This window comes from Ctenopharyngodon idella, chromosome 3, assembly GCF_019924925.1.
Source record: "Ctenopharyngodon idella isolate HZGC_01 chromosome 3, HZGC01, whole genome shotgun sequence".
NCBI classification, from domain to species: domain Eukaryota; kingdom Metazoa; phylum Chordata; class Actinopteri; order Cypriniformes; family Xenocyprididae; genus Ctenopharyngodon; species Ctenopharyngodon idella.
The window spans coordinates 55584329-55601745 of record NC_067222.1 but is presented as its reverse complement, the minus strand read 5'-3'; the positions used below and the strand labels follow the sequence as shown (position 1 = coordinate 55601745).

At 42.6% G+C, this 17417-nt stretch overlaps 2 protein-coding genes across 4 annotated transcripts in view; both read right to left on the bottom strand.

Annotated features, from left to right (window-relative positions):
- The window catches only part of LOC127508751 (NACHT, LRR and PYD domains-containing protein 3-like), a 360258-nt gene that overhangs the window by 102371 nt on the left and 240470 nt on the right, over positions 1-17417 (bottom strand). The window lies entirely within an intron of this gene.
- The window catches only part of LOC127508776 (polyunsaturated fatty acid 5-lipoxygenase-like), an 86883-nt gene that overhangs the window by 2016 nt on the left and 67450 nt on the right, over positions 1-17417 (bottom strand). Inside the window, exon 13 of the mRNA XM_051887147.1 lies at positions 2329-2499. Coding sequence (XP_051743107.1) covers positions 2329-2499 — 171 coding nt within the window. The remainder of the gene's footprint in view (positions 1-2328; positions 2500-17417) is intronic.

Genomic DNA, 17417 nt, shown 5'->3' with positions numbered 1-17417 from the left:
ATCTTAAGCCTATGTAAAAGACAAAATATCAAGATATTGACTTGGCTTTTCTTGGGATTTAAAAATAAGTAAATAAATAATAATTCATTGCCTGAGGTTCTGTACCCTCATCAAAGAGGCAAGACAAAGAGAAAGACAAAGACCAGGGCCCGGGTGCATGAAACCCATTAAGTGGTTTGACTTGAAGGGTTAGTTCACCCAAAAATAAAAATTCGACGAGAATACTTTTTGTGCACAAAAACAAAACAAAAATAATGATTTTATTCAACAATTACTTCTCTTCCCTGTCAGTCTCCTACGCTGTTTCCATTGTAGAGAGTGCAGCGCATCCGTGTTTACATCCGAATGCCGGCTCAGTATTGGCCGAAGCTGATCACGTGATCAGCATGAAGCATGCGTGCAATGCTGGTGCAGGAGCCGGCCAATAATGAGCCAGCGTTCTGACGTAAACATGGAAGCGCTGCACTGTCTCTACAATGGAAACAGCATAGGAGTCAATTAATTGACTCTGAGTCAATTAAATGAGTTGTTATAAAACGAATCCCAAGCCATTTCCTTTTGACGTCACAACGAAACATTAGCATATTGCCCGCCCACTTATTGCACGCACAGATGCCAGGGAAAATTCATTTTATCAACAATACCACAGCAGTACAATCTTTTGTTGTGTTCCCGTCATTTTACTGACAACTGCTTCTCAAACCTCGGGGAGTTTAACGCAGGATTCACAAAACGCTTGGTCTTAAAATATGGATCAATGCCCAGTTTATTTGGACCAGCTTGCTCCTCTGAATCTCAACCTGTAAGTATGATTAATAATTGATGTTTATATTTTCTAGCGATCGTTCAAAATTCGTAGTTTTTTATGTTATGTTGTGTAACGTACAATCTAGTCTGTCTCCAGCTAACCGGCTAACTCACATTTCTGTAGTTCTGCTATTCAGATGAGGGTCCGATATTGTCTAAAAATGTGTTGATTAATGCAGCTTGTCTTATTACTTGGAGTAATGATCAAGGATGAAGCACGACTTTTGTTTACAAAGTGTAATGCATTATCAGCTATTCACGTTTGAGCTCGGCTAACGTGGGAGTTTACAACATAGCAGTCGGCCCGGTTAGCTTACATAACTGTAAAACAAACTGTTTTTTTCCTCTGCATTTTTATTATTACAGTAGAGTGGAGCTCTATCTGTATGTGAAAATGCTAGTCCACGCTAACTAGTTGAAGTATTCTCTCTGTAACCAGTAAACACTCATTGTAATGTCAAACAATGATATAGCCATTTTTCTTTGTTAATAGTTATGACAAAAAAACACAGATGTATACACATCTGGCCTAAATGTTTATCTTATGCTAGAGGTTTTCAGCTTTGCTTGGCATTCTGATACAGTTCCCAAAGGTGCACCTACATAAAGTATAACAGTGATGCTGCTATCACATCTTATAACGCAAACTAAAGTGACACTTACCATAGAGAAATGTCGTACTCCAGTCGAGATTGCGAATCAGTTTCTAATCACGTCAATCGCAATGAATTGGCCAAATCTGATTAAAATTTCATTCGTATGGAAAAGGGGGTGGTTTAAACCTTTTGTAATCCAACCTAGAGGACATGTAAACACTTGATCGAATTGAAAACCGAAACTAGAAAGGACTGCGCATGTGTAATGATGTAAATGGAACAGGACAATGTCCCACCAGTCTTTGTTTCGGACTCTCATCCACAGACGCTTTCTTTTGGCTGCAGGAATGTGAGTTTTTTACTGCTTGATTAATTTAAGCAGCATGGCATAACAGTTCAATGTGCTTGTCTTTTCCTAATTAGGACCCAGAATGAAAGAAAAGAAGCAATTTAGGAGAATAGTATGCACAAACAGTAGGAAACTATTCGTGCAGTGTGCACATGTCAAATTTTGACAATACACACTGTTTCATGTCATACTTTCAACAGGCTTATTTAGATCACTTAAAATGCACACTTGTATACTTCTCCCTCCTCAACACAAAATCATTCATTGCATTTGAGTTGAGCAGAAACTTAATTTTCTTTTAGAGCAAAATGTTTACGAAGGACTTTGTTGCAACACATAACAAATTAAGGGAACATTTAAATCATTGAGGGGAAAATACTTAATGACAGCTTTAAGGTTCCTTAAGTAGAACCTTAGGTTTTTTCTTGCAACCCATGTTTCACTAAGGCTATCCTTAACTTTATAACTTTTTCTTAACTTAAGGGCTTTCATGCAACTGGGCCTGGATTCCAAAACACATAAAAACATACACTGCTGGTCTTTTCATCACTTCACTGAATGAATGAGCCATTATACCTCATTCTTTTGGAGCTGTGTGAGGATCCAGACAGTTCCCAAAATCCAACAGGAACGATGACGGTCAGGCAGACTGTCCATGATGTACTTCATATTCACTTGTCCCTTTTTTCTGGGAGGTTCCTTCCGCATGGTGGAAGGACTGTTGGGGATCCAGGCATACCAGTCAAACTGCAATGCAGGAGTTTATACACAGATATAAACAATATTATCCATATGTAAATTTCTGCTAAACTAAAGTAATTAAATTCAGGACAATGCACAGCGAAGTCCCCGGTGTTAAATTAACATCACTCTGTGTTTATAAGGAAATATACAGTGTGATAAAAGTAACACTGAAGCAGTGTTGCAGTTAGTAAGATAATTAAGCGATTCATTAAGTGATGATTGACCATTAGTGATAACACCTAGTGTTAACAAGAATCAACTGAGGGGGAGAAACAAAAAACAAAGACAGCAATCAGACACCACAAGTACTGAAACTGACTTGTGTTGAGTTCACAGTGCACGTGACTTTCAGAAGTCGTCAGATCACTGTTCATTTCACACTGCATGACTGTCTGGGGTAGCATTCAGTCGCTGCTGTGTGCACATTGCACGATGGACTGGAGACAGGGTGTTACACATTGCATGACTTTACAATAGGAAGAATCGCCGACAACTCTGTCTGGTCCGCAAACAACGTTTCACAACCAAACACGCTTGAATAATGCAAGGTCATGCTTGAGACTGGAATTGTTATTAAAAATGTTAGCCCGCAAAAAGCTTGCAATCCAAAAAGGAGAAAAAGAAAAAAAATGATGGAGGAGGAAACTGTTAGGGAGACGCAGGTCTATAACTCTAGTTCTAGGATTTCATCCTCAGGGGTGCTTAGCCCTCAGTGAGAATCTGTAGCAAGAGACCATCACCTAAGTGGTCTATATTACTATAGTAAATATACTACTATATAGTTACTATATAGTACTTTTGACTTACTATATTACTATATAGTAAGTCAAAAGTAGCCTATACTGGTACTTACATTGGTACTAAGTCAATAAAAATATTTTTAAATGATATAATGATACCAGTCTTCAAACTGGTACACTATGCATGCTACTACTAACAGATAATTGTCATCATATCATCATTATTAACAAATATCACTATTAACTCGATAAAAAAAAAAAAAAAAAAGACTCCAAAGGGCTAAACACTAAGAATTGTTTTTAGATTAGATATTTATTTGCCCTGCCAGAACATTCACTGGCCTTGCCTAAATGAAGAAATAAAGTAATTGCTTTCAATGTTTTTGACCTTTATGTAATCTTACAATACCAACATTTTAGACAGTCTAAGCCTACCAGTGAAATTTCACAATTCTCAGTTCCAATTTATGATCACAGCAAAAACCGTTATATAAACCGTTACATACGATTAAACTTTTTATGTGGATACTCATCAAAACTGGAATTTTGGCATAATTTTGTGTGAATTTGCTCACGAAGAATTGAAAGATTCCTCAATTCAGTGCTCTTGTGCTGTCTGAGAGGTGGCTTACAATCACAAGACGCTGTGAAAAGAGAACTCAGGCACTGTGATAGTCAGATCGTTTCTGTGAGCACACACTCCTGAATTGTGCACATACAAACAATCAGGGGCCATATTCACAGAACATTTTACCTTACTACTAAGAGTTCTCCTAAATGGCAGTAAAAGTTCTTAGCTAAGAGTTTTCTCTTAAAACCTTTTCACAAAGCTGCTGAGACAAACTTTTACTAAGGAATAGACAGAAGTCTTAAGCTAAGAGTAAGGGTGTCATGATCCCTGTTGTACCTGTTTTGTGTGGACTTTTATGTTGAAGGGATTTGATGTTCATATTGTTCCTGTGGCCATGTTTGTAATTTTGTAGTTTTCTCTGTTGATTAGTCTTCCCCAAGTGTGTCTTGTTACTTGTTAAGCTTGTTTGCTTGTATAAATAGCCCTTGTGTTTCACTTGTGCTCTGTCAGTTGTTAGATGTAGAGGTTTGCTGTTTCTCGTGGTCCTTGTTTCCAAGTGTTATTTTGTTCCCGCTTTTTGTTCCTTAATGTTTGTTTGTTTCATTAAACTCCTCTGCACATGGATCCTCATCTCTGCCTTCCTTCCTTCCTTGATTCCCCAGCGTTACAAAGGAAGGGGTTGACCTTGTTGCTATGGATGATGTCAACACGCTTACTAACTATGCCCATAGTGATTAGCTGATGGGGAGGGGTCTCTGTCGGCGATTTAATCAGAAATACTGTAGAATGAGGTATCATGTTGCTATATTCAAATAAAGGTTTTAAAATACAAATGCTTCCATATTTAAATAAAGATTTTTAAACAAAAATGTTGCCATATTCAAATAAAGGCTTTAAAATGTAGACTATGTCACTAATTAAACTAGTACATGTTATGGTAATTGTCAGCCTCTTACATGTCTGTGTCTCGAGAGATTGCAGAATTCAAGCGACAAATTATGTTTTATAAACAGAGTTTGGGAGGAGCGCATTCGAATGGTCTTTCTAATCAGCTCGAGAGGAGTTATATATACACAGACAAGAGCCCACTCACCTAGTTACCTCAACAGTTTTCTTTATCCCTCCGCCACCCTGCTCCTCGCTCTCGGCTGGGGATACCGGAAGAACTCTGGGTTTGGGCTAAATTCCAAGCTCGGAGCCCTCGATCCCCTTGGACAGCACGGCAAATATATTTTTTACTCTATTTGATCATTTGTAAGTGTGAACTTGTGAAAACAACAGCCACATTATTTATTTATTTAAGATTTAATTTAATAAATTGTGTTTTGTAAGGACTTTTATGTAGAAGTGTATTCTTAGGTCACATTATTTCTATGTTTGGTTCCTGTTTTGCATTTACCTTATTTGTCGCCATTAGTTCCAATGACAACTAATCACCAACACCTGTCCTTCATCATACCCTTGTTAACCTTAAAACTCTGTGCTTCAGTTGTTTGTCAGTTGTTACTCCTGTATGTGTTCATGTCATTGCTCTCTTGCCTTCTCTCTGTGGATTATACTCTTGCTCTTGAATTGGATCTGTGTTTGTTTTTTTTTATAAACTTTTGTGCTTGCATTTGGATTCTCGCTCCGTCTCATGCCTGCTCATATGTAACAGAACGACCGAACATTTATGAATCCAGCAGCACAAATAATGTGTCTCCGTCAGGGAGACTGCCTGATCAAGGACTACATACAAGACTTTATTGACTTGGCACATCTCACCACATTGGACATTGTATGTCTCATGATTTTTTTAGAGGGGGGCCATTTGAGCCACTCAGTTCAGTTATGCCACTGCACGACCCTCATTGGACTTTGGAATTTTATATTGACTTGCTTTTTCCGTGGGGTTTGCAGAGGAGCACGACATTCCTGCTGTACCAGCCACACCAGAGCCTCTTCACAACATGGCTGCTACACCAGAGCCTCCAGCCATCATAGACGCCACGCCAGAGCTTCCAGCCATCAGGGTTGCCTCGTCAGAGCCTTCAGCCATTGTAGATGTCATGCCAAAGTCTTCAGCCGTCACGGACGTCGTGAACGTCGCACTTGAAGACACCCAGGCTTTTCAAGGGCATCTGAGAGTGGTGTCCAGTGTGGAAGATACACCGCTGATGTCTGTAAAAGCGGCTGGCACCCCGGTGGTCTCTACGCTTCAGAGTCCAGTGGCCCTAGAGGTCCCACTGCCTATAATGGTAGTTGCCATTTAGTGTGTTTGGGCCACACACTGCTCTTCAACCCATGAATCCGCTCCAGAACTTGCTCCTGCCCATGAGTCCACTCCAGAGCCTGCTCCAGCCCATGAGTCCGCTCCAGAACCCACTCCTGCCCATGAATCCGCTCCAGCCCATGAGTCCAGTCCAGAGCCCACTCCTGCCCATGAGTCCGCTCCAGAGCCCGCTTCAGCCCATGAGTCCGCTCCAGCCCATGAGTCTGCTCCAGAGCCCACGTCAGCCTATGAGTCCGCTCCAGAGCCCGCTTCAGCCCATGAGTCCACTCCAGAGCCCACTCCTGCCCATGAGTCCGCTCCAGAGCCCACTCCTGCCCATGAGTCTGCTCCAGAGCCCAAGTCAGCCTATGAGTCCGCTCCAAAGCCCGCTTCAGCCCATGAGTCCACTCCAGAGCCCATGTCAGCCTATAAGTCCGCTTCAGAGCCCGCTTCAGCCCATGATTTCACTCCAGAGCCCGCTTCAGCCCATGAGTCCGCTCCAGAGCCCACTCCTGCCCCAAAGTTTCCTGTCTGCCCTGATACAACCATAAAGGTCGTCCCTGAGTTTCCTGTCTGCCTCGACATGACCACAGAGGTCATTCCTGAACTACCTGTCTGCCTTGGCATGACCACAGAGGTACAGTCAAACCAAAAATTATTCAGACACTAGATATAATTTTTTAGAAATTCTACATGTTGGAAGTATGACCAAAATAAGAATTTTTTTACCAGAAAATGTCATCTGAACAAGTAAGTAACATGTCTGCCACTTTTGTTCTGACCAACTGAGGAAAAAAGCATTAGGCCTACAATAAATTGCGCTGCAAATGGTGATTAAATTTAATGATCGCTTAACTCGGATCATGCCAAACCGTGGAAATTATTATTACTGTTTACTTTCTTCTTAAATTGTTCATGTTAACAACATCAGCATTGTGTGACTATGTGTATTTAGTGTTTATTAGCGTTCAATTTCTGTAGCCACTCGCTGACGTCTTTTGCTTTTGACTATGGGTGAATCTCCAGTTGTCACTGATGATTGTCATTTGGATCTTTCTGGATTACAATCCGCCATCAAAATGATAAGTTTAATTATTGCAGCTGCTGTGAGAAAAGGCTTTAAATCCGGGGTGTCCAAACTTGGTCCTGGAGGGCCGCTGTCCAACCAGCTCCAAAACACCTGCCTGAAAGTTTCTATATGCCTAGTTAGATCTTGATTAGCTGGTTCAGGTGTGTTTAATTGGGGTTGAAACTAAACTCTGCAGGACAGCGGCCCTCCAGGACCGAGTTTGGACACCCCTACTATAAATTATCTGCTACAAGCAGCATCCTCACATGATATAGCTACTAGCTGGGACTCCTTCCTTTCTGTTTACAGATGTGATGTAATGACACAAACACAAATGGCTGCATGCTCGAATTTCTTGTGGAAACCCACCAGTACCGCTCTTATTATAAAACATTATTACAAGCTTACTTGTACGTGAATTGAGCTGGCTGGTTATGTACTTGCTCAAAAATTGATTTTGGATCATTTTCAACCAAAAAAGTTACGGACTGCAGCTTAATTTTTTCTGACATAGTTTAACTCTGAGATCTTGTCATATTTTATCACCATTTTTTTAAACTATAATGAATAAACTGTAATAATGAATAAAATGTTCAAGGTGTCTGAATAAATTTTTGGTTTGACTGTATGTAGTTTGTGAACTTCCTACCCAGTCTGCTCCGCCCTGGCCACCTGCACTACCTTCATCATCTCCATGGACCTTTTGTGTCTTGTATTTTGTAAGAGACATGTGAAGGCCAAGTATGGTAACCCATACTCGGAATTTGTCCTCTGCGTTTAACCCATCCAAGTTAGTGCACACACACTGCAAACCATGATACACACCCGGAGCAGTGGGCAGTCTTTATGCTGCGGTGCCTGGGTAGCAATTGGGGGTTAGATGCCTTGCTCAAGGGTACCTCAGTCATTTACTGCCGGTGCTGGAATCGAACCAGCAACCTTTGGGTTACCAGTCAGACTCACTAACCATTAGGCCCTGTAGTCAGATGCACCGAGCTTGGAATTTTGGCCCGAACACACAGTACTCCCCCGGTTGTGATAAGAATATTTACAACTAGAAGTGAGGAGATGGGGTGGTGGAGGGATGCTGATAAACTGTCAATGAACAAATATCTCTTATCGTTAATTGATTTGATAAACTGAATGCGCTCCTCTCGTGTTAATTAAGTTAATTATCTGAACATGCTCCTTCCGAACTTTATTAATAAAATATAATTTGTTGTCATATAGGGCAGTGTTTCCCAACCTTTTTTACGCCAAGGCCTCCTCCTCTCCGAATCAATACTGCAAAGACCCCCCTCCCCTTTTTATTCACAAAAACATTTGTATTCTAGTGTTATTGCTTTTCAAACCTGTTATTTTTGTTTAAAGAAGAAATTCAAAATAGATTTAAACCTTCAGTGTTCTTTTTGCAAACACACTTTGCAAGACATTGTTTACCATTTAAAAGTACTTTGCTTTAAGTTATACTGTGACAAAAAAATAAGCACAAGTCAACCTGCTATACCAAACAAGACCACAGAGAGATGACAAAGGACAGCATATAGCTACTATATGGATCCATTCAGAATTATTAAAGGTTGGGTAAGTAAAATTTCAAAAACACTGTTTGGAAGTTAGTCGGGCCGACACCAACAACAAACGTGTAACCAATCAGCATTAGATTAGTGTGACAGTCAAGGAGACAGAATGAGCAAGAGGGAGATTTGAAGAAAAACAGAAAGAGAGATGAGACACAATACAAAAGAGCTCAAAATAATATCACTGGAATGAAGGTTTATGACTGGGTAAGTCATAAACCTTAGAAAAGCTTAGAAAAGCTTTCCAGCGCTGGAGAGAGCTAAGCGGGAAGGCCTGAAAACAGATGCGGAGGCTGCTTTGAATCCGCTTCTCATGTGTGTAACACTGGTTTTGAGTGTCATTGATTGTCTGGAGCTACTGTGCTGTTGGCAGCTAACAACGAATTCTTGTTTGTATTTACTCTTGTGTAATGTTCGTTTAATTTTTGTGCTTCCTTGTTGTTCGTTCATCATCTGCGCCTTATTTTTCATTTTGTTTGCACGTCAGCAGTGATAAATAGACATCCACTCTCTCATTGCATGTGTAACAGAGGCCAGATAGTGAGAGTTGTGCAGTTAAACCACTGCACACTGACAACCGCTAGAGAATGAGGTGTTTAGCATCGATGTTAGTGCACTGGCCTCGCCTGCCAGCAGCGATCGGGCCGGGGTTCGAGACCGACTCGGAGCAGAGTGGTTAGGATTGGAGGGTGAGTTTTGGAGGCGGAGCAATGAAAAGATTTGTTTGTTTGGGTTGATTTCAAAAATCAACAATGTCCAACAGCGTTTTTGAAATTTGACTTATCCCACCTTTAAACACCAAATTACAAATGAAAAATAAAAACATAAAAACTCCGCGATCTGAAGGCGTGTCGATGTCATCAGTGAACAGTTCGTCTCTCAGAATAAGCATTCGTGTCTATGTTTGTAGCGTCTGATGCCCATGTGTACATAAAAAGCACTGACCCTCACAAACTTCCCCAAAACAAGCTTATTCGGCAAGCATCCATTATAAAACACTCACAGTACATTAATTTTGACCCCTACGCAAATATATTGAACTGTGTTCATGCAGAAAAACGATGTTATAGTGATCAGTGAGTCGAGAACACACATACACGGCATCAATAATAACGGAAGCACGCATGCTTAATGTACGACTCCTGTATGTCACTGTCATCCACCAAAAATTTTAGCAACACTGGTTTTCTTTATCCATCTGAGAGATGTAGTTTATGTATCCTATGTTCATGAAGCAGTTGGGCATTTTGAGCCTCCATTCAGTCTTGTATTTCACAGCAGCAAGATGAGAAATGTACGAGAGAGGTGGTGCTTTGTTTTAAATGTATTTTTAAATTAATTTATAAATTAATTTAGAAATGTTTTTAATTTAATGTATTAATAATCAAATTAATTCATATATTTAAATTAATTTTAAGTTATCTTGCGGACCACCTGGAGGATCACTGAGGCCCCGTAGGTGCCCTCAACTCTGTTTTTTTTCCCTCAGTGGTCATATTTTAATTTTCTGTATAATGAGTGTGTTGCAGTTCTGTGATTTATTGGATGTTTTCTCCCCTCTACACTCCCAATTTTCCACAGCTTTATATGCCCATTTCTTGAGACTTTTTCAGCTCTGAGGTGTGAACAACCAAGCTAAAACTTTTCATGACACTTTAAAACCACAATTAACTGGTTTCTACAACTTTCACTCAGGAGCAAAAATCTAACCTATTTCTTAAAGGGGGACTCAGTGATATTTCAAATACACTGTTTGGAAGTTAGATGGGCTGAGTCCAACAACAAACGTCTAACCAATCAGCATTAGGGGGCGTATGACGGTCGAGGAGAGAGAACGAGCAAGAAGAAGATTTGAAAATAATAATAAAAAAAAAACTGCAGAATGAGAAATGGGACACAATACAAAAGAGCTCAAAAGAATATCACTGGAATGAATGTTAATGACTAGGCAAGCGCTTTAGGACATGGTTTATATTAGGAAAGCTTTCCAGTGCTGGAGAGAGCTAAGAGGGAAGGCCTGAAAACTGAGGTCTGTAGAAAGGCCTGTAGAAACGAGGTGTTTACCGTCATTGGGAGTGCATTCGCCTCGCATGCCAGCAGTGTTCGGGCCAGGGTTCAAGACCGACTCAGAGCAGGGTGGTTAGTATTGAAATGTGAGTTTTGGAGGCGGAGCAATGAAGAGAGGGGTGTGTTTGTTTGGGTTGTTTTCAAATATAATGTTTTCAAATATATGTCCAACAGCATAGTTCAAATATCACTTACTGCACCTTTAATAGGCCTATGTATTATGTTATTTTCTTCTTGTAATAAAATTAAAAATTAGAAATGTGAATTATATAGGCTACACATTTGTATGGGGGTATTAAGAGTGATAGCGTAGTTCCCTTTCATGGGAACTGTCGGCGCTGCGTCGAACGCAATGGGAACGCCTCTGCGTGATTGCGTCGTGAAGCACTCATGAAATCTAACCAATAACGTGACGAGATGTCAGGAGCGGGTGACATCACGGACCATGAAACTATAAAGCGTACCCAGAACAAAGAACGCTAGCTTCTGTGTCTTCAGCAAGCGCTCAGTGTTATCGTGTGTCTTATTTGGTGTTGTTTGTCTTGTTATATATACACAAGTCACGATCTCTTTGTCTGAGGACAAGAGTGTTTCACACCACACTACATTATATATATATATATATATTATATATATATATATATATTAAAAGACACGTATTATGGCGGATAAACAGCAGTTCATCAAGTGTGTTCATCCCTGCCCCCGTTTCCTCACGGGTGGGGATACACACGAGATGTGTGTTGTTTGTCTTGGAGTTGAGCATGCCCAGGCAGCTCTCGAGAGAGCTGTCTGTGTGCACTGTGAGAGGCTCACTCTCAGGACACTGAGATCGCGCCGGGCACTCTTTGACAAAGATAAAGAGGGTGCCGCAGACAGTGTTCCCAACGGATCGGGTCCCAGCCTTATCTCTGCCTTCACCTGTCAGACCCAGAAGCGAGAATGAAAAGTAAACTAGATGAGCACTTCCTCCCTGCTCGGTCACTACCTCAGCGGAGAGGCATTTATGGCTCAACCTCTGTGATATAAAGGAGAAAGATAAGAACATCCTCATGGATGCACCACTGTCTCCTTTGGGCCTCTTCGGCGACTCAGTTACTTCGGTCGTTGAGAGGTTCCAGGAGACAAGAAAGCAATCAGCGGCGTTCCAGAGATTCCTTTCCCGCTGCTCTCATCCCCCCGAGACTGCTGGGTGGGAGCAGTCTCGGCCGTCGACAAGCTCCTCAGCGCATAGAGCGCAACAGAAAATTAGTGTTGCCACCCGTGCTCCCCTGCAGAGGGCTTGGGGACCGGCAACACAACTGAAGCCTTCGAGGGGTAAGACGGATCTGTGGACTGTCATTATCGCCAAGAAGGCTTCAAAGAGGTCCTGACGCCAATGGCCCGGGACCTTCGAGGACAGCCTCTTCCGGAGAGGGTCTGGTATCAAAATATCCGGTATCCACCCCTCTTCGAAGCCCTCAGGGGGCCGTTCTGCTAACCCTGCCACCTCGTGTGCTTCAGGACGCAGTGGTCTCCACCGACCCTCCGAGGAGGGCTGGTCATCACTTGATTCGGCTGTTCCCTGCCGGTTCGCTGCTTCAGGGCGCCGAGTCAAGTGCTCAAAAAACACCAGAGGCCAGTCTCGAGAGACTGGTTCCCTTAGTAAATTTTCTAGCAGAATGGAAACTTCTCCCGAATATTTCTCAATGGGTGTTGCTCACAATAGAAAAGGGTTACAAAAAAAAAAGGGTCTCGCCCGCCCCAGTTCAACGGGGTCCATCCCACAGTGGTGGCCCCCGAGCAGTCTCTGGTAATGGAACAGGAGATTCTGATGCTCTTGCGAAAAGGAGCTATAGAAAGGGTTTCTCCTTCCAGCAAGCTGTCAGGGTTCTACAGCCGATACTTCATTGTTCCAAAGAAGGATGGAGGGTTGCGTCCCATTATAGATATTAAATCGATCTGTGCAAAAGCTCAAGTTCAAGATGCTCACACTCAAACAGATTATCCCACAGATCAGATCCGAGGACTGGTTTGTGGCGATAGACCTGAAAGACGCTTACTTTCATGTATCCATCCATCCTCAACACAGGAAGTTGCTCAGGTTTGCTTTCGAGGGCGAAGCTTACCAGTACAGGGTTCTTCCCTTCGGCCTAGCATTATCACCATGCACAAGTACGAAGTGCATGGATGCAGCTCTGGCTCTGTTGAGACTCCAGGGCATCCGCATACTGAACTATATCGACGATTGGTTGATTATAGCTCAAACCGAACATCTAGCAGTTCAACATCGAGATGTTGTTCTGTCTCACATGAAGAGGCTAGGGCTGAAGCTCAACGCCAAGAAAAGTGTGCTTGTTCCGGTCCAGATTACCAACTATTTAGGGGTAGTTTGGGACTCCACCACGATGCAGGTACGTCTGTCTCCTGCTCGTGTGAGTTCCATTCTCGATGCTGTGAAGGGAGTGAATCTAGGCCAGTCACTCACTGTAAAACAGTTTCAGAGACTGTTGTACATGAGACCCTTACAGTGGTGGCTTAGGACCAAGGGGTTCTCCCCGAGGGCAAATCCTTTTCGCGTGATCAAGGTCACGCGGCGATGCCTTCGTGCTTTGGTCATGTGGAAGAAGCCTTGGTTCCTGTCCCAAGGACCTGTGTTGGGGGCTCCTTGTCGTCACGTAATACTAACGACGGATGCCTCTCTCACGGGTTGGGGGGCGATCATGAGTGGTCGTTCAGCTCAGGGTCTCTGGGAGGACCATCTACTTTCCTGGCACATAAATCGGCTGGAAATGATGGCGGTATTTCGAGCACTCAAATACTTTCTCCCAGACTTGAGAGGCCACCATGTGTTGGTCCGCACGGACAACATGTCAGTGGTCGCGTATATATAAACCATCAGGGGGGTCTGAGGTCTCGCCAATCGTGCAAATTAGCCCGTCGGGTCCTCCTGTGGGCCCGAGGGAATCTCCTCTCGCTGAGAGCAGCTTACATCCCAGGGCATCAAAATGTGGGAGCAGACGTCCTGTCGAGGCAGGGGCAGAGGCCCGGGGAATGGAGGCTCCACCCCGAGGTGGTGGAGCTCATCTGGAAAAACTTCGGTCGAGCGGATGTCAACCTGTTTTCCTCGGGAGAAACGACCCAGTGTCCACTGTGGTTCTCTCTATCACATCCAGCACCATTGGGCCTGGATGCCATGGTACAGACATAGCCGAGGCTGCGTCTGTACGCATTTCCCCCGATCGCTCTGCTCCTGGAAGTTCTGGAGAGGGTGCGCCGGGACGGGGTCCATCTAATATTGGTAGCCCCGTTCTGGCAAACTGTTCTCTATGTGGTGTAGACAACGTCAAGTGGACCCTGTCCATTCTTCTGTTAGCTTAGTGCTACAATTTCTCCAAGACAAGTTCTCGGATGGTTTATCCCCTCCGACTCTGAAGGTTTATGTGGCGGCTATTTCGGCCTATCATGCTCCTCTGGGGGACTCCTCGGTAGGGCGGGACCCCCTTGTTATACGTTTCCTTCGTGGTGCTTTGAGGCCGAGGCCTGCTGTTCGTACAAGAACTCCAGCCTGGGACTTGGCCGTGGTACTAGAAGGGTTAGCTGAGGCTCCCTTTGAACCACTAAGAAGAGGTTTCTGAGAAGTTCCTCACTCTGAAAACAGTATTTCTACTGGCTATCTCATCTCTCAAGAGAATAGGAGATCTTCAAGCACTTTCATTTGCTCATTCATGTTTAGAATTTGTGCCTGGTATGGTAAAGGCTTTTCTTCACACTAGACCTGGCTATGTGCCAAAGGTCCTCACCAGTGTCCCAGGGCCTATTGTACTTCAGGCTTTCTGTCCTCCTCCCTTTGTGAACTCGGATCAGGAGAAGCTTAATCTGCTGTGCCCAGTGAGGGCTTTAGACACCTATGTCCACAGAGCTGCCCTGTGGCGTAAAACAGACCAGCTGTTTGTATGTTACAGGTCTCCCAAGAAAGGTGGCCCGGCGTCTAAGCAGAGAATGAGCAAGTGGGTGGTTGAGGCTATCTCACTTTTTTATGAAGCGGCCGGACAGCCATCTCCCTTAGCAGTCCGCGCCCATTCTACCAGGGGTATGGCGGCCTCAAAGGCTCTGATGTTGGGAGTTTCCATCCACGACATATGTGATACGGCTGGGTGGTCCTCCCAGCATACATTTATTAGGTTTTATAACCTTGATGTCGGCTCCATTCCGGGGTCAGCTGTGCTGTCTTAACGATAACAGACAGGTACTTGGCACTACGGTGTAGTTGGGACAGCGTTCCCATTGCATTCGACGCAGCGTTGACAGTTCCCATGAAAGGGAACGTCTCAGGTTACGTATGTAACCCTGGTTCCCTGAATAGGGAACGAGACACTGCGTCGCTTAGCCGTACCCCCGGCGTACCTGTGAGCGTCTTGCTTCAGCCATAATCAGAAGCTAGCGTTCTTTGTTCCGTGTACGCTTTATAGTTTCTTGGTCCGTGACGTCACCCGCTCCTGACGTCTCGTCATGTTATTGGTTAGATTTCCCCTCACCCCTCCCATTCGTCTGAGACAGCACAGAGTACGTTAGCCAGTCAAACAATGAGGTTTCTTCTTACTTCTAACATAGAATGGTCTCTGCTTCTAATAAACCAGACGACTACTACTACTTCTTTGTGCGTATTCAACATAGTGACGATGCAAGCTGCCTCTAAAAACACCAACGACTTAGAAGAAGAACAACATAGTGACTAAATGCACTCTGTAGAGCAGTTTGTCCATTTAGAGCTGCTGTAGATACATGCCGGCGCATAATGGCGACTTAACATGTAAGGGGAGCCGCGGTGTACGAGATAGAAATGGCTCATTCTAAGGTAATAAAAACATAACGGTTCATTATGTAAGGTCTTTATACACCATTAAAAACATAGTTATGTATATTATATTGCATTTCTGTCAATAGATCCTCCCAAATTTTACACATTGCACCTTTAACCAATGTTAGGTCATAGTCTTTGTTTTACCATTCTTTATGCTTAAGAAACAGCAGATTGGTCAAGCGTTTGGTTTTGTGAATCACTCATGAAATTGAGATAACTGACAGTGATAAGCAACGGATAAATGATAAAGCAACGGAAGGAAAACAATATATTTCAAAACATCCGTGCATCAAACAAATCAGTGTTGGCTGAATGTTTATTACAGCTTTAAAAAGACTTCAAACATTTGTGTTGATTAAATGACTAAAAAAATGAAATAATAATAAATAGCATTGCTTTATTTTCAAGGTTTATATAGACTCGGGACAGTAGACTATTTATTTATTTATTACAGGTGTTTATTCCCTGTGCGATTTTATGTAAAATGAGGAACCTTATTCTTGCAACATTTTAAATTTGTATTGCCAAATAAATTGCACTGTTGCTGTGTACAATTAAACAGTGCAAAATGAAAATAGTACAAACAACAAGTTAAGAACAAAAGTTTTTCTTTTCGTCTCTCTCGCCAATGTGCTGGAGAGAGTATTGTCCTCCAAGCTACTGAATTGTCCTTCCCAAACCCCATATCTGAGCATCTGAGAGTAAAAACAAGTCGCAAAAGAACAATTCAGACTTATATCGTTATTCTAGACAGTATCCTAATATTTTAAAGTGTAGACTATAGACGAAGAAATTAAATCATTTATATCTCAGTGTTTTTGTCATAAAAGTTTATTAATTGTTAAAAATTTCATTATTCAATGATAGAAGAATTCAAACAGAATCAGATAATTTACTTGATCAGTGACATTTACTTGAACGCTCTACCACTCGACTACGAATTGACTTTCTGCGAAATGCCCATAACAGAAGTTCTCTTTTCCAGCAGTAACCAGCATGTACGCACACATGAAAGAGGAGCGCTCTTCACTCCTCTCACTTCGCAATAGTGAAAATAATCAGCTCATTGCTGAAATTTCTGGCACTGACTGTGAGATATGGTTTTGTGGTAAATTTTTTTCATGTTTATTAAAGGGGACCTATTATGCCCCTTTTCACAAGATGTAATATAAGTCTCTGGTGTCCCCAGAGTATGTCTGAAGTTTCAGCTCAAAATACCCCACAGATCATTTATTATAGCTTGTCAAATTTGCCCCTATTTAGGTGTGAGCAAAAACATGCCATTTTTGTGTATGTCCTTTAAATGCAAATGAGCTGCTGCTCTCTGGCCGCTTTCCAGAAGAAGGCAGAGCTTAAACAGCTCGCGCTTCGGTTGCTCAACAACAACAAAGCTGGAGAATCTCACGCAGCCAAAATGAGGATTGTCAGTAACGGTGTTCAGCCTTACATTGTTCAAACCGGAGTCGGACACTGATGGAGACACTCGGGAAGAAGTTTCTGAACAGTTAGTAGATAAATTTATGTAGTTGCTGTGGAGTTGATTCAACTCATCGACTAGCATGTGCCGTCATGTTAATCTTTTGTGTAAAACACGTATGGATGCCCACTATAGATAGTGTACCTGTTTGCAAAACAGAGCCATACACATTAGGCTAATGTTTATGATTGCTATCAAATGCTCAAATTTTTTTTTCAAAATATCACTCGGACAGGAACGCACCTAAGCTAAGCTAACGAGACTCTAAATAGTGTTCTGTACTCGTCTGTGCAGCCAACGACAGAACAGTTACCATGCTTTGC